At 52.1% G+C, this 16,667-nt stretch overlaps 3 protein-coding genes across 3 annotated transcripts in view; 1 reads left to right on the top strand and 2 right to left on the bottom strand.

Moving 5' to 3' along the window:
- Positions 1 to 3,086: 3,086 nt before the first annotated feature.
- On the top strand, positions 3,087 to 14,629 carry Ppp2r5b (protein phosphatase 2 regulatory subunit B'beta). Its single transcript, XM_031389410.1, has 14 exons — positions 3,087 to 3,428; positions 3,827 to 4,299; positions 4,981 to 5,177; positions 6,052 to 6,153; positions 6,298 to 6,390; positions 6,512 to 6,642; positions 7,772 to 7,831; positions 7,932 to 8,040; positions 8,376 to 8,429; positions 8,495 to 8,545; positions 8,656 to 8,775; positions 9,732 to 9,859; positions 10,056 to 10,157; positions 10,541 to 14,629. Exons 2-14 carry the CDS (start codon positions 4,101 to 4,103, stop codon positions 10,686 to 10,688), a joined length of 1,494 nt encoding a protein of 497 aa, XP_031245270.1. The 5' UTR covers positions 3,087 to 3,428; positions 3,827 to 4,100; the 3' UTR covers positions 10,689 to 14,629.
- Positions 11,313 to 12,451, bottom strand: Gpha2 (glycoprotein hormone subunit alpha 2). Its single transcript, XM_031389412.1, has 4 exons — positions 12,407 to 12,451; positions 11,981 to 12,080; positions 11,688 to 11,872; positions 11,313 to 11,595 (listed from the first exon to the last, which is right to left on the bottom strand). Exons 2-4 carry the CDS (start codon positions 12,072 to 12,074, stop codon positions 11,494 to 11,496), a joined length of 381 nt encoding a protein of 126 aa, XP_031245272.1. The 5' UTR covers positions 12,075 to 12,080; positions 12,407 to 12,451; the 3' UTR covers positions 11,313 to 11,493.
- Majin (membrane anchored junction protein) overlaps positions 14,555 to 16,667 on the bottom strand; it is a 45,617-nt gene continuing 43,504 nt past the window's right edge. The window contains exons 10-11 of the mRNA XM_031389411.1: positions 16,017 to 16,125; positions 14,555 to 15,274 (exon numbers count right to left, since the gene is read on the bottom strand). Coding sequence (XP_031245271.1) covers positions 15,229 to 15,274; positions 16,017 to 16,125 — 155 coding nt within the window. The 3' untranslated portion in view covers positions 14,555 to 15,228. The remainder of the gene's footprint in view (positions 15,275 to 16,016; positions 16,126 to 16,667) is intronic.

The raw sequence follows: 16,667 nt of genomic DNA, 5'->3' as shown, positions 1-16,667 counted from the left end.
AAAAAAAAAAAAAAAAACAAAGAGACAGATTGATGGTGGTAGCCATTTTGAAAATGTTTATGGAGTCAATCAAGAGCTCTATCTGCCCTTGACAGGTTTGAGTTGTCCTATATTCATCAACTGTGTATTTAATAATAGGAACAACTGGACAAAATTAGGGCTAAGAATGTAGCTCAGTTGGTAGAGCACTTGCTTAGCATATGCGAAGCCCTGTTTGCTCCCCAGCATAATTTGGCTTGGTGATGACAAATTTGGCATCACTGGGAAGTGGAGGCACAAGGGTTAAGTTGAAAGTTATCCTCTGCAACATAAAAAGGCTAAGGAGAGATGGCTCAGTGGTTAAGAGCACTGACTGCTTTTCCAGAAGACCTGAGTTCAATTCCCAGCAACCACATGGTGGCTCACAACCATCTGTAATGGGATCCAATGCTCTCTTCTGGTGTGTCTGAAGAGAGCTACAGTGTACTCATATAAATACAATAAATAAATCTTTAAAAAAAATAAAAATAAAAGGCTAAGATCAGTCTGGGCTACCTGAGACCATTTCTCAAAAAATAAAATAAATAAATAAAATCAACTATAAATAAATTTTAAAAATTAACTACCACTAATAAAGTAGATATATTAGCTCACACCTGCCAGCCCAGCAACTGAGAAAGAGAAGCAGAAGGCTGGCTGTAAATCAACCAGCCTGGGCTCTATCCTGAGCTTTAGGGCTGGCTGTAAATCGACCACCCTGGGCTCTATCATGAGCTTTAGGTAAGTCTGAGCTACAGAGTGCTTGTCCTGCACCTTTAATCTCAGCACTTGATAGTCAGAGAATGGCTTTGTGGACTCCAGGCTAGCCTGGCCTACAGAGTGAGCTCCAGGAAAAGCCAGGGCTACAGAAAGAGACCCTGGCTCTAAATACACAAACTATTCAAGTATACATACAGGGCATGGTAGTGGCACACACACTACACCTTAAATCCCTGCACAGGAGGCAGAGACAGACAGATCTCTGTGAGTTTAAGGCCAATCTGGTCTGCATAATGAGTTCCAATCTATACAGTTTGTCTCAATATTGTAAAGAGAAGCCAAAAATATAAGAGGGTCAGTCACAAATTCCAAGCAGTGTGTCCCAGGAGAGCTAGGATAACATAGACACAGGCACACAGAAAGATATAAATAAATATAATGAAACTTTGCTAAGAATAAGAGTTTAAAAAGAAGCGGGTATTGTGACACTTTTAATCCCTGCACTTGTGAGGCAGAGGCAGGTGGATCTCTGAGTTTGGGGTCAGCCTGGTCTACAGAGTGAGTTCCAGGACAGTAACCTTGTCTCAAAAACAAACAAAAACAACAGCTCCCCCCACCCCCAGTTTAAAAAGAGTAAGAAATGATTTTTTTTTTTTCGAGACAGGGTTTCTCTGTATAGCCCTGGCTGTCCTGGAACTCACTCTGTACACCAGGCTGGCCTCGAACTCAGAAATCTGCCTGCCTCTGCCTCCAAAGTACTGGGATCAAAGGCGTGTGCCAGCACTGCCCGGCAACCCTTTATCTTTCAACGTCTGTTTGAAAGTTCATTTAAATTCTACTTCTGAGGTAAGGGATGTAGCTCAGTAATAGAGCTCTTGCCCAGCATGTGTGAAGCCTCACATCTCACCCTCAGCATCAAAAATAAAGAATCCCAAAGCCACTTCTTCCACTAGTTGTATTCCTCCATCGTCTAGGCTCCTCCAGGCACGGCCAGGTGGTTCCGGGGAGCCTGGCCTGAAACCTGCAGCACAGACTGTCACAGGCAAGGCATTCCTCCCCGCTTGGCCTCTGGGTCCTGGTCTGGTGAGAAGAGGTTCTGTCGGTCTGGCTTCCCCAGCTTATTATTAGGGAGTAAGGGGAGGGAAGCCATGTCTGAGCCTTGGAGGCGGGCCAAGTGGTAGTTCAGAGGTTCCTGTTCTGATGGCAGATGAAGAGCAGAGCAAAACGGGAAGTCAAGATCTGATATTTCTGAGCAAAGGAAGTACTGTCTCTGAGTATCCATCGATTGAGGAGCTAGACTCTAGGGCGGTGGGACAGTGTCCTAACACAGCCTCTGCTGTTCGCTGTTCTATGGGTGGGCACTTCTTTGGCAGCACTCAGTGATCACCAGGGTCCATACATGGATGGGACCTAAAAGCACCCCATTTCTCCCAACACCATTGCTCTCTCCTGCTGCTCAGCACGGACCAGTTTTTCACCCGGGTAAAACTTCGGGGTAAAGATCTCACAGTCACTGTAGGGAATAGAGTGTTGGCGTCTAGGTACTATGAAAGGAGCCCAGGACTGCAGGCTGGGAACTTTTGGCCAGAATGTCAAACTCTTGGAATACTGCTGAGCCTTTGAAACCCTGCAACGAGGTTTTGATCAAGAACTCCCCACTCTCCAGGGCACATCTCGGGGCCAGAGGAGGTGAAAGGTCCTGTGTCTTAGGACAGGGGCAGCTCCAGGGTAGCAAGCACCTTCTGCCCTCCTTGCTTTGGCATCCTAGGGCTGTCCCTTTAAACTACAGACCATGATGTCACCACAGACAGTAAGTGACAGGAGGGGCACTGCAGGCCCGGAGAATGGACTGCATTTCCCAAGACCCTCTAGTAAACCTCCCAGCAGGCGCTAACGCAAAGCAGACTGTTAACCCTTCCAACTCCGGATTCAAGAGGTTTTGTAAGTGTCCGGCCACATTCTAGGTTGAGTATGAGGCTTATGTGGGGATGGCCCGAGGGAGAGATGGCTCAGACCAAATTGTGGGCCTGGCACATCATGCTAGGACTCTGTCTTGCCACAGTCCTGGCATTAGCAGGTTCCAACACCAGAGTCCTCTTCTTTCCCTGCACAGTGTCCCCTCCTGAATTCGGGAGTCCAGTTCTGAGCCGGACTCTGTCTCACTTTGATTACAGGTTTTAAAAATCCTCAGCTTTTCTCGGGAGTGCGGAGTTCCTCCCCTTGTTCCGAGGTTACCAGTAAGGTTCGGTCGCTTCCTTTAAGCAGAGTGGGAACTACATTTCCCAGCGGCCCCGAGTCCTCCCTGACGCAGCCCCCTCTAGCGGAGGGAGGTGCGGGCCGGGAGGGGGGAGGTGACTTGATGTCATCCTGAGCAGCTGGGCGGCGGGTGCCGGTGCGCAGCGAGCCGGGGCTCCCGCTGCGCTGCACCGCGCGGATCTGAGTCCGGAGATATCTGCCGAGGGTCGCGTGCTGCCGGGGCCCAGCCCAGAGCCCACCGAGCGCCCGACCCCTTTGGGGGCTGAGCTGGGGGCATGCTCCAGCACCCCCAGAGCCTGGGAGCGAACCCAGGAGCGCCGCCGCCCAGCCCCAGCGCCCCGAGCGGCGGAACCACCGCTAAGGACCCTTGAACCGTCGTCCCCTCCACCGAGGCAATCTCTAGGGTCGGCGACCAAAGTCTGGGTTTCTGAGAAGTGAGTGTGTACCCCAATACCACATTGAGGTTTGGAGACCAGGAAGGAGCGGGATATGTGGAGGGATGCTAGGGTCTGAAAGACTGTGCACCAGAACAGGACCCTCATTTTTTTGGGTGAGTGCACCGGGACAGGAGACATTGGTGGAGCTGGAGATGTAAGGAGCTGGGGATGCTAAACAGAGTCCTGATCCTGAGTAGAAGCCTTAGGCCGTATTTGGGGAGGGGCTACTTTAGAGCTTGGGTCTGGAAGAAGGGAGGGGCATGATTGCACCCTTGTTTTGGGGTCTAGCGGGGGGGGGGGGAAGTAAGGGAGTAACTGCGGAACGCGGGCTGTCTTTGGAAAGAACCGATCTGCTCTCTGTGTCTCCTGCTGACCTTTTTAACCTGACTTCTCAGAAGAGCCAGCGTGGGAACCCTGACTGGACTCCTCTGGACCACCAGGAAAGACCTGAACCATTGCCTTTCTACCTTGCCTGCCCCCCCAGGACTGGGCAGTTGCCAGAGGCCCTGGGGGGGTCAGGACTGTGGTCGTGCCTCCCTCCTCCCCGCCCCGACCCCCAACACGCTGGACAGGATGGGTCCCAGTTAGTGTGTGCGGCCTCATTCAGCTTATTCCAGACCCAAAAGGAGCCCCTCGGGCTCTGAAAGATTGACGTGCTGCCCACTGGTCATGGAGACGAAGCTGCCCCCTGCGAGCACCCCCACAAGCCCCTCCTCCCCAGGGCTGTCTCCAGTGCCACCACCAGACAAAGTGGATGGCTTCTCCCGCCGGTCCCTCCGCAGGGCCAGGCCCCGCCGCTCACACAGCTCTTCTCAGTTCCGCTATCAGAGCAACCAGCAAGAGCTCACCCCACTGCCCCTGCTCAAAGGTGAGCTGTCATTGGTTGCCAGGGAACCTAAGCCCCGAAGGAAGCAAGCTGGGGGAGGACCAAGGGAGAAGCAGCTGTTAGGTAGAGTTTGGATACTCTTTTAGGCTAGGAACTCCATTGGAACTGACCCCCAGTCTCCAGGCCTCTGCTGACGCATGGCCTGACTGGCCTGTCATCTCTGGAGGTGGGGCATCTGGAAGTGGTGCCAGGGGCAGGCAAGGGCCAAGGGTGGGGCACACAGCCTAGGTTTCAGGAGGCTACTATCAGTCCAGCCAGGCGCCTAGGTCCTGGGGTAAGTGCTTAGCTTGATTCCTTGTGATCACTACATCCTCCCCCCACCCCTACTCCTGCCCCGCTTTCTACTTTTGGCTCACAGATCCATGTATAGAGGGAGGTAGTGGCAGTTGGGGGGGGTGTGCATGCCTGCATATCTAGGGTTTGTGATCTTGCTTTAAAGTCATGAGGTCTCTGATCCTGGATTAGAAGAGAGGACCACTTTCCTACTACCCTCAGTCTCCAAGGAGTGAAGGATGGGACTAGAATTGTTTGCTAGCTATACCAGAGTATGTTGTATGGGGGCAGCTGAGGCTTCCTGGAAAGTTAGTCTGAGGGATGAGGAGATCTATCCCATCCAGTGCCGGGGCAGCTTGATCCAGGCGGTCTCCCTGTCCCTCCCCCCAGATGTGCCAGCCTCTGAGTTGCATGAGTTGCTGAGCCGGAAACTGGCCCAATGTGGGGTGATGTTTGACTTCTTGGACTGTGTGGCTGATCTCAAGGGGAAGGAGGTGAAGCGTGCAGCCCTCAATGAGCTGGTGGAGTGTGTGGGGAGCACCCGGGGGGTCCTCATCGAGCCTGTGTACCCAGACATCATCCGCATGGTAAGCACTGTGCCCAGCCTGGGGGAGGTGGACAAGAATCCTATCAGTCTACCTCTAGGACCCCTGTGGGAAGAATTAACGTATACCCTTTAGCTTGGGCTCACTGAGTCTCACTGCTGCCCAACACCCTCTCAGGATTTCCTCGCCCTGTTGTCCCTATACTTGAGTGAGCTGGGCCTAGGGTACCTGTCCTCCAGGCCTCTTGTCTTTCATGGTCTGACACAGGCATGGGCTAGACTATGAAACCTTCTCTCACAGTCTGGCTAGAAACACTTTGGCTCTGAATACGTGGGAACTTCACTGCTTTCAACCTTTCCATCACCGCTGAATCACACCCATGTATGGATGTGTCAAGTCACACTTGGGTCTCCAGCCATTGGTGTAGGGCTTGCATGAACTTGGTGTTTAGATGAAGATTGTCCAGGGGAGTGAGATGCTCGCTGGGGAGTAGGTCAGTCCAGGAGGATTGGATGAGGGCTGGTGATAAAACTCAATGCAAGGCCTCAAGTTCAAGCCCCATGTGCTCATTGTACTTAGAAAATAAGTGGCCATGCTAGGCAATGGTGGCACGCATGCCTTTAATCCCAGCACTTGGGAGGTGGAGGCAGGTAGATATCTGAGTTTGAGGCCAGCCTAGTCTACAGAGAGAGTTCTAGGACAGCTAGAGCTCAGTTACACAGATAAAACCCTGTCTTGACAAACAAAAAACAAGACAACAAACAAAGTGCTTAGCCTGATATTGTGTGCCTGTAATCCTAGTTACTTAGAAGGCCATAAACTCACTACCTGTCTGGGATATAAAGAATTTTGAGAGTCTCCAAAACTTCTGTCTCTGTGGTCTCATTCTTAAAAATCCCTCCCTTTTCCCTACTAGATATCAGTAAATATCTTCCGGACCCTGCCACCCAGCGAGAACCCCGAATTTGACCCTGAAGAAGATGAGCCCAACCTTGAGCCTTCGTGGCCACATCTGCAGGTGTGAAGGGCTAGGGAGCAGGTCTGCATTTCAGAGTAGATTGGAGGGCTGGGGGAGACACTGAGTGTTGGTTGAGGCTGCAGGGTAAAGGGAGTGGGAAATGTTGTAGCCAAACTCACTGTTTGCTCTGTCTCCCACCCCCAGCTGGTCTATGAGTTTTTCCTGCGTTTCTTGGAGAGTCCAGATTTCCAGCCCTCTGTGGCCAAGAGATACGTGGATCAGAAGTTTGTCCTGATGGTGACTCGGGGAACCCAGGCTGGGTGGCACCATACAGCAGGCCACCTGAGGGACGTGGGATAGGATGGGGAAAAATGGGTTGACATCTGGCTTTATCTTACCCTGACCCTCGGTCCTGCAGCTCCTGGAGCTATTTGACAGTGAGGACCCCCGGGAACGTGAGTACCTCAAGACCATCTTGCATCGGGTATACGGCAAGTTCCTGGGTCTCCGGGCCTACATCCGCAAACAGTGCAACCACATCTTCCTCCGGTGCGTTGCGCTGCCTGCCCAGCAGAGATCTGGGAGGGAGGCAGGGAAGAAGGGACCTGCTGGGTTTTCCGGGCTGTTTATGAAGTTCTGGATATACAGTGTAGTATTGATTATATGAAGCCTGTGAAATCAGCAGAGGATAAGTATTCATTCCCATTTACAGATGAGACAATAGAGGCCAAGTGAGAATACTATAGGAAGATAGAGGCCAGTTAAGTAGTATAGAGAGACCAGGGCAGCCCAGAGGGATGTAGGAGCTAGATCTCCTAATCCTTATTAGCCTGGCCTATAATGACCCGGAGAAATTCTTTTTACAAACATGTTCTGAATACCATATCCAATGGACATGGGGAGCTCCTGTGACCTTGTAGTTGAGACCATGGGGCTGTATATTTGAGTTTGGTTCTAGTATTTGGGTGAACTTGGGCAAGTCCTTGAAGTTCTTCTCCTCTTGCTTCATCCTTTGAAGTGGGCACACTGCCTGGGCTAATGTGCGGCCATTCTCCAGATGAAGCCAGATGGGCCTCCGAAGCACCTGGCATAGCTCCTAGCCTGAGATGGGGCCTCTGAAACATTAGCTGTTGTTTCCAGTGATAGAATAGAGAAGACCTGACCCATGTTCTCCAGGAGCGCAGAGTCCATTAGCTTCCCCATTTACTAACTTTGAGGTGATTAGCCTTTAGCTACAGAGACTCAAGCTTCGTCTCTGTAATGGCTTCACAAGCCCTGTTTCCTGGGGGGATTTTGAGAACTTCAGTGCAGGTTAGAGGCGTTTGCCTTTGCTTTGGTTGACTGCATGATAGTTGAAAGACCTAGGCTGGGTGCCTGCTGGCTGGCGGCCATCAGGTAAGGAGTGCTAGGGACCTGAAGAAGTGAGCTGGGGTTATCTCAGGGAAGAGATGAAGAAGTGAGCTGGGGCTATCTCAGGGAAGAGATGCTGAGCTGGGACTGACCGTGGCTGAGATGCCTGGTCTGGGAAAGATATTTTGCAGGTGGGTGTGGACTCAATAGGGGCTGGTTTGGGGCACCAGGCATGGAGCACCTGTGGGGACAGATGGACAGCCATGTGGGGTGAGTCAGGATTGCTGGCAGGAAGGGTGATGGAGAGCTGTCATCTCTTCTCCTGCAGGTTCATCTATGAGCTGGAGCGCTTCAATGGTGTGGCTGAGCTGTTGGAGATCTTAGGAAGGTAATTCTCCTTGGGCATGGGCTAGAGCTGGGGTTTCTGGTGGAAGGGACTAGGGGCCTGCTTGGCTGAGCCCTGTTCCTCTTTTCTGTCCACCCGAAAGCATCATCAATGGCTTTGCGCTGCCCCTGAAGACTGAGCACAAGCAGTTCCTGGTTCGAGTCCTGATCCCCTTGCACTCTGTCAAGTCACTATCTGTTTTTCATGCTCAGGTGAGCCCAGGCCTGGCCTAGCAGCAAGCATTTGCTGACACTCAGGGCTGACTGTGGGGCCAGGAAGTCAAATTGACACTTACTGGATCCTGGCTCACCCCTGAGTCTCTACTAAGTCGGTATCCTCTCCCTGAGTGAGCGCTGACCTCACACACCAGCCCTGTGCCTGTCCAGCACTTGGAGCTGGGTCCTTGTAGGTCCAGAGCAGCAGTGAGTGCTCAGTGAACAAGAGTGTGAAGGCAGTAATGAGCAGACGCCTGGCTGTCCTAGGCAGCTAGTTCTTGGCTCCTGGCCCTTCCTGACCTTGGCTACTTCTTTCCACCCTGGCCCTGCAGCTGGCATACTGTGTGGTGCAGTTCCTGGAGAAGGATGCAACCTTGACAGAGCATGTGAGTACCTTGGAGGGGAGGTGGGCCCCTCACTCTTCGGGTCTGACTTCTTCTCCCTCCTATAGGTTATCCGGGGGCTCCTCAAATACTGGCCTAAAACCTGCACCCAGAAGGAGGTATGAAGGGCTCTCACAACCCTGACAGTAGTGGGGAGGGCTCAGCTTCCAGAAGGCAAGCAGGTGTGTACTTTAGGGGAATGTGAGCTGCTGCCCTGCCCTCTCCCCAGGTGATGTTCCTGGGGGAGATGGAAGAGATTCTTGATGTCATCGAGCCTTCCCAGTTTGTGAAGATCCAGGAGCCCCTCTTCAAGCAGGTGGCTCGCTGTGTCTCCAGCCCCCATTTCCAGGTATGTGACAAAGGGAGGTGGGAAAAGGGCAGAGGCACAGCTTGGCAAGGATTCTCAGTTGCCCTAACAGAACCCCTTCTCCCCTCAGCTTCTCTTCCAGCCCTAGGCCTGATACTGGGGAGATGATGGATGGCCTTAGGGTCAGGAGTCCTAGGGCCAGACCTCAGATATGTATTCCACTGGCTTTGAGCCTTGGGAATCCCCTATCTAAGTCTAAGTGGGTTTCCCTGACAGGAACAAGAGCTCATAGTTGTAGACACGCCAGGGAAACTGACCCAAAGTGGGCTGCAGAATGTGGGCCCTTCTCCTCTTGTTGGCCCCCATTTTCTGGGCAGAAGGTTCAGTTTCCCATGTTGTTCTATACTCTCATCCCTAGGAGGTATAACCTCCTAGGTTATAACCTGGTGGAAGGTTGCTCTTCCTCATGATTGTTCTGGGATTTCATTTTTAAAACACTTGGAAGCACAGGAACTTCCTTCATTCTGACAACAGCTGGAGGAGATGGGTGTTCTTACCCCACTCACAGCAGACAGCTGAGGCTAAGAAGCTGAATGCCTTGCAAGGCCGCACATGTGCAGTGGGCCCTGGAAGAGTCAGGTCTATCCATGTTGACTGTAAAGCCAGGGCCTTTTCTCCTCCCCATTTGTTTTCACTAATGAGTCAGATGAGCCCTCAGGGTGGTGTGTGGAGGTTAGGGGACCTGGGTTTGAGAGTAAGGAACAAAAACAGGCCGGGCGGTGGTGGCGCACGCCTTTAATCCCAGCGCTTGGGAGGCAGAGGCAGGTGGATTTCTGAGTTCGAGGCCAGCCTGGTCTACAGGGTGAGTTCCAGGATAGCCAGGGCTATACAGAGAAACCCTGTCTCAAAAAAAAAAAAAAAAAAAAAAAAAAAAAAAAAAGGAACAAAAACAGACCAAAAGTCACTACCGGGCCTTCTTTCCTGCCTCACCTGTCCAGGTTGCAGAGCGGGCTCTGTATTTCTGGAACAATGAGTACATCCTGAGCCTCATTGAGGACAACTGCCACACTGTGCTGCCTGCGGTATTTGGGACCCTCTACCAAGTGTCCAAGGAGCACTGGAATCAGTGAGTGCCCAAGCTTTTCTATCCTTTGGAGATAGACACCACAGCTAGTGCAACCCCTGGGGTCTCTCCTAGTTGTGAGCAAATGTCGGGATGTCAAAGGGAGGTAAAAGCGGGGACATGAATGGGCAGTGTTCTGGGACCAGGCACAAGCAGAGTGATGTTTTCTGAATCTCCTCACACCTCTTCTCGCTGTCAGAACCATTGTGTCCCTGATCTACAACGTGCTCAAGACTTTCATGGAGATGAATGGAAAGCTGTTTGATGAGCTTACAGCCTCCTACAAGCTGGAAAAACAGCAGTGAGTACAGGTGGGAGGCAAGCCACTGGGGAGGGACAGAGAAGAGGGAATCAGGCCCTCAGGCTGCAGGGAGAGTGAAGAGGACCCAGCCCCGTGTGCCCAGCCTCAGCCTGTGTTGGTCCTGTTCGAGCACAGCTGCCCACTGCACCCCAACCCTTCTTTTCAGTACCCTCACCCACTAGCTGTTCTGACTCCCCTGTACCCGGTCAATGCCTCAGTCAGGACAGCTCAAGACCCAGCTTGTCCTCTCCTTTCTCTCTTCACCTCTTCTCTAAGCTGAGGGTTCCCATGGAGTCCTAATCACTTTATAGTGGGGTGATAGAGAAGGTAGTTAGACAGCTGGCAGCCAGAAGAGGAAGAGCTGCCTCACCCTCTCTCCCCAGGGAGCAGCAGAAGGCCCAGGAGCGGCAGGAGCTATGGCGAGGCTTGGAGGAACTGCGGCTACGCCGGCTACAGGGGGCCCAAGGGGCCAAGGAAGCCCCTGTCCCACGGCCTACGCCCCAGGTGGCTGCCAGTGGGGGTCAGAGCTAGATACATCTAGAACAGGAGAAGCTAAACCCAGAGCTATCAGCCCCTCCATCCCTTTGCCCAGGGGCCCAGTGAGGCCCACGCCTCCCCGTGCGTGGCCTTGCCAGAGTGGCTCTAGGACTCCCTACCAGCCCCATGGGAACAGCTTTCATGGAGTGGGAGACAAGAAGGCAAGATGGTAGTCTTAGCAGCAGAACTCTCAGGCCTTTGTGGCAAGATTCTGACAGGAGTAGACCAGGGCAAGTATGGGACTGGGGAAGCTGCCATCAGGGAGCCTCCCCTGCCCTACACAGCTGGGCTTCTACCCCTGCTCCTGGCCTGGAGCATGGACACTCAGCACTTGGCCTGGCCTGCCTCAGGCTCAGGCTACCTTCCTCATCCCCACCATGGGGGCACAATCTATTTATTCTGTCCAGCTCACCCTCAACAAGACATTGTCCAGGGACATCCTCCTCTCCTCTCCCTTGCCCTGAACTTCTTTATCCCCTTTTTATTTATTGGGCAGGGGGAGGGGTGAGGGCACAGGCAAGAAGAGATTCACATTGTCCTGGGGTGAGGGGGGGGTCACAGTAATTATGGTCTGCCCCCTTCACCTGGCTAGGGGGCAGACTTAATAAAGAGCGAAACTCAAGCACTGCTTGCTTTATTGAGGACAGGAGCAAAGGAGAATGTAGCAATGAGACGGCTGAGAGGGCCAGGTAAAAGGAGGCAAAACCCCATCTCCACAGACGCTAAAGAGGGTCAGAGCCCAAGTTTGAGAGATCCATGACATGTCAGTGGCAGGACTGGAGCCTGAGCCCTTCAGGGACTAGTAGCGGGAGAGACGGCACATATCACACTGGCAGGCCCTGGCAGTGAAGATCTCAAGCTCCCCACGCTGGTTCCCCATGCACTGCAGCCACACCCTCACCTATTGGAGGAGGACCCAAGTTTGTTCCCATTCCTTCCCTTCCCACCCTCGGTCCCCACCCTCGTGCTGCCCATCAGGTTCGGGCCCCTTACCTTTTTGAGGCTGCTGATGGTGCAGCACTGGGAGGCAGACGTGATGTTGTGCCGATAGCCACTGGCCACCAGCACAGAGTACCGGGAAGGGAAGGCACTGGACTCACAGTACCCTACACACGCCTGTGCCACATGGGAGCCCTGGCAGGTGCCGTGGCGATCACTCCGCACTGTCACGTTGAAGGCTGGAAGGAGACAAGAGAGCAGCCTGTGAAGGCTGTGCTGGTCGGGTTACCCGTCCTTGTCTGCAGCTCTGCTCTTGCTCCCCATCCACCCTCCAAGCAGTTACTCACGGTGCAAGTGGCAGCCTGGGATGGCTGCCTCTGGGCCATGCTCTTCAGTGACTGCCAGGCCTAGCAGACAGAGGAGCAAGACTCGTGGTGCCATGGGCCTCTGCAAAGGAGTGGGTGGGAAGAGAAGTCTTTGAAGCTGTGCCTCTCCACCAGCAAGCCAGGCTTCTGGGTCTCCAGACTGGTGAGGTGTCCCTGGGTGGCATTGTTTAACCTCTCTGCCTTTGTTGGCAATGTTGGGAGGAGGGGTGTTGTCTCCCTGCCTCAGCTACTCTGGAAGGGTATGAATAGCCACTTGTATGTCATCCTTCTCTGCAGACTCTCCCCTGGAATGTCCCTCACCATCTGGGGTACATTCCAGTTCCCCCATCCATGTGCCACTTTGGCCTCCAAGGCCCTGGCCCACCATCCCTCCCTCCCTGGCTCCACCTGCTCTGCTTTAGCAGACTGGTAAAGTCCAGCAGGAACTGTAGACTCCCGGTGCCTCCTGCTGGTCTCCAAACTGGCGCTGGCTCTCCAGGCTTTTATTTGCTGGTGTTTTAGAGCCCCGCCCTCCCAGATATCTGCTTTCAGGCCCCTCCCAGCCTGAAGCCTCAGGAGCTGAGGTCTCTTCAGAATGCAGTCTCCCCTGACATTTCCCTTTCCCGTTGGGCCAGCTAGTGTTGAGTACTAGAGGGAGCGAGGCAGGCCCAGGAGTGTGACGTGGGGGTAGCTGGGGTTTCTTCACCCTCTGAGCTTGCGCAGGACTTTTACCTGATCAGCCATTCTCTGTGGAAAATGACTCCCCTCAGCCCTGCTGCCAGTCTGTCTTTTAGTGATTGCAAAGGAATGGGGCTGAAAATCAACTTTTTTCCTAAAAGACAATCTCAAACATCCCAGGGGCAACCTTGATCTTCCTGCCTCCACTTCCGAAATCCTGGAATCACAGGCATGAGCCACCATGTTCATTCAGTTCATACTATTCTGGGGTTGAGCCTAGGGCCTCATGAATGCTAAGGAGGGACTCCACCAGTGGAGTTACATCCCCAGTCCAAGACCAAGATTCTTTTGTTCAAGGGGACCCCACTAGTGAGGGCACCTAAGCTGTGCTTGGTGGCAGACTAGGGGTAGGGTCCATTTCAGTCTCCCAAAGTCCTGGGCGTGCTTTCTTATCATGGCCGGCTGCAGAACAGAATTCTGAGCTAGAAAGTCTTGCTAGTCCCTTGGATAGCAAGGACCAGTCTACATAAAAGCAGAGCTAGACTCCAACCTCAGTGGCTCTGTTGAGTCTAACTCTGCTTATAGAGGAAAGGCTCCTCACTAAAAGTCACACTATCTATCCACGGTTCTAAGTGACACCTGGGACAAGAATGTGACATGCTGAGGGCTGTGGCAGAGCACTTGCCTGGAAGCTTGGGGTTCTGGGTTCCATCCATTTTTGGTACCATAAAACAAGCAAGCAAACACTAACAAAAACCTTAGTCAGCATTAGCTGGAAGTTACGTGAAGAAGTACCCAGACCAAGGTCTATGGTGACTGTAGGCAGCCCCTCTTAGACCACTACCACACTCAGAAGAGTGGGGCAACCCACAGTTGCTGGAGCTTGAGCATTCCTCAGAGCTCTTCAAATCCTACCTCTCACTTTCCAGATTGTAAAAAAGGGCAGCAGAGGTCCTTATGTTAGCTGGTCCCAGTCAGCATGGGCACGTAGATCTCCAGGCTTTGGAGCTGTGTCCGTCAGCAGCAGCTGTCCGTGAAGTTATGCTCGGGGTTATAGGACAAATGTAGTAAAGAGTTTGGGAGAAACTGCTACTGCCCATGTTGCTCACCCCCACCCCCATACCCTTGCTTGCCTTTAGCATCCCCTGCTCAGGCTCTAGGTCCTGGGTTGCTCCCCCCCTCCAGCACCCTTCTTCCTCCTTGTCCCCATCAAAGGTAGAGACAGCCAGGCAAAGGGACTCAGAGGAACCCAGCACTTTAGATCCAGCCTTCCCATTAGGAACCCTGTGGCATGTGACATATAAATGGCTGTTTTAAGACCGGGATAGTCCATTCTAATATTAGACTTCACTAAAAGTTAAATAGCTAAAACGAGTTTTCCTAAATTTCCATCCATTCTTCATTTGGTTCTCTGAGGTCACATAAGTCCAAGATGGGTCTCTACATGGCCTTTCGGTGAAGAAAGGCCTCGGGTACCTTGGCCTTTTCCAGGGCCCTAACTAGCACTGGCTGCCACTTACCCTAGTCTGTGTTCCTGTCAAGGTTCCTTAGGGAGCACTTCACATTCGAGGCACTATCCTTTGGGGTCAAAATGAGGATGGGATAGTGGATAGTTTCTTTGGAGCAGTGGAGTGGGACTCAGGCCAGTGGGCCTTGTGTGACCTTATTCCCTGACCCCTGGTAAAGGACTGTAAGAGCTGAGGGCAGGTATACATCTCATGAAGTTCACCATGCAACAACATGAAACTGGAGGTTGGGGGGCCCATGAATGCTTCTCTGTTCTCTCTTATGCTCTAGCTCACCAGGTTCAATCAATGACCCACCATGAGCAGTCATTGGCATTCGAGTTCCAAGTACTAGAGACAAAAGACTTAAACCTTAGGGCAGTAGAATTCTTTAGTGTTTTATTTACTTATTTATTTTGAAATTTTAATAAAAGTACATTTTCTTCTGTGTGGTGCGCATGCCATGTTGCATGTATGGAGGTTGTCAGGTTTGGTTGCAGGTGCTTTACATATCAAGCCCCCTTGATGGCCCTTCTTAGAATTGTTTTGTTTTGCTTTTCCAATTATGAGGGTGCAGGGTGGGAGGTGCAAGTTTCTGCAGAAGCCAGAAGGTGTCAGGCCATCCTGATAAAGCTGGAGCTATAGGTCGCTGTAGGTTGCTTGCTATGGGTAAGCAAGCAGGGCCTGAGAACTAAACTCAGGCCCTCAGCAATAGCAGTATGCACTTAATTACCACCATCTCTCCAGTCTCGTTCTTAGTGGTTTAGATAGGAAAGACCAAAGGCAAACAACGGGATAAACTCACGTGTGGACCCGGTCCGGTGCCCTCCTCCTCATGACGGGGGTGGGGGGCTAGGAGTAAGGTATGGCATGTGGGAGTGCACAGGGAGCCAAGGCACAGACTGAAGCCAGCCTGGGCTGTATAAAGTAACACTTGTCTCACAATAAACAGAAGAAAAAAAGAAAACAAAAGCAGAAGAGGTGTGGTAGCTCAGGAGGACATCTTTTCTGTGCTGGCCATGACCCTTGCTGTGGTGCCTGGAAGGCTCACTGGCTGCTCTTCCTGAAGAAGTACCGGAATGGGAAGAAAGCCCTGCAGGATGCGAGCAGAGGGGTCAGAGGCTGAGGAGGCCCCTCCCTTCCCCCTGATTCCCATTAGTGCTTTATTAGCCAGGGCATTTTGCTCTGGGGAACCACTGAATGGAAACCCAAGTCCAATACAGCATTTGAGAAGGCACCCAAATTAGATTATCCCCGGAAGAGGGAAATAAAGGAGAAAGAATTGCAGCAGGATGGCTGTGCTCTAGATAGACAAAGATTTGCTCAGTGTCCTTTGCAGAAAGGATTCTGAGCACACACCTAGATTTGGATGGGAGAATGAAAGCATTCTGGACTCCAAATCATCTACATGACCCAAGAAAGATAGATGTTTCTGTTCAGTCAACATTTGTGAGACGGGCCTTATGCGGGCACCTCAGGGTGGGAAGAACTGTGCATAAATGAAGAGAGAGCAGAGCAGCCCAAGCTCAAAATCATCTAGGGTGACAAAGTGAGACCCTGTCTTTAAAAAAAGAAAACTGGAGTGGTGGTGCATGCCTTTAATCCCAGCACTCTGGAGGCAGAGGCAGGAGGATCTTTGTGAGTAGGCCGGCCAGGATTACACAGTGAGACCTTTTGAATCAGGGCCCTTGCTCTCAATTCCATTTCCAATATCTATCTTTGATACAACTGATCACGGGGCAGAACCTCCTCCTCTAGTCTCCCCCTCCAAGACTCAATGAAGCAACTGAACCCAGAGGTTGCTTTTCAGCTTGATGGCAAAAACTCTGTCTTACCTTAGAAACCCCAAGAAGCCTCTGGCTCCTGGCTCTTTCAGTGGTGGTGGATGGCTGTGTTGCAGTGCAGGGACAACCAGCCCTGGCAGGCTATGCCCCAACGTAGCATCTGTAAGGAAAATACTCAGGCAGGGAAGAGATGCTGGCCCACAGCCTCCTTGATCTAAGAGGAGATCACAGGGCAGGCTCACACACCAAGAATGATTTAGAGCCAGGTGAAATGTTTGCTCTGACCTTTCCAATCTCATCTCTGCTCAGCAAAGTTCTATTCTGACCTTGGCGTATTTCCAAAGTCAGGCCTGAGATATTTATACAGCTGAAGTCTCAGTCATCCACCAGAGCTGACATGTTTCCACAGGAAACCACAGCTTGTCCAACAATTCACAGGCTCACATCCTGCATCTGGATAACTGCATCCCACTCAGTGTCCTTACTCGGGGTAAAAGATCAGAATGCTGGAAGGGTATTCCTCTTTGGGCATTCCTAAATCAGGCAGAGTATCTATCTATACCTTGAGTTTATTTGTTTTTTTGAGACAAGATTTTATGCAACCGGGGCCAGCCTCTAACTTGGTTTTTAGTAAACCATTGGAGTTCTAGGATTGCAGGTGTGTACCTTGACTGGTTTGGGGGGTTGTCCCTGGGGCTTTGT

Source organism: Mastomys coucha, unplaced genomic scaffold, assembly GCF_008632895.1.
Source record: "Mastomys coucha isolate ucsf_1 unplaced genomic scaffold, UCSF_Mcou_1 pScaffold21, whole genome shotgun sequence".
Taxonomy (NCBI): Eukaryota; Metazoa; Chordata; class Mammalia; order Rodentia; family Muridae; genus Mastomys; species Mastomys coucha.
The sequence above is the reverse complement of the archived record's forward strand: the minus strand, read 5'-3'. Positions and strand labels throughout refer to the sequence as shown.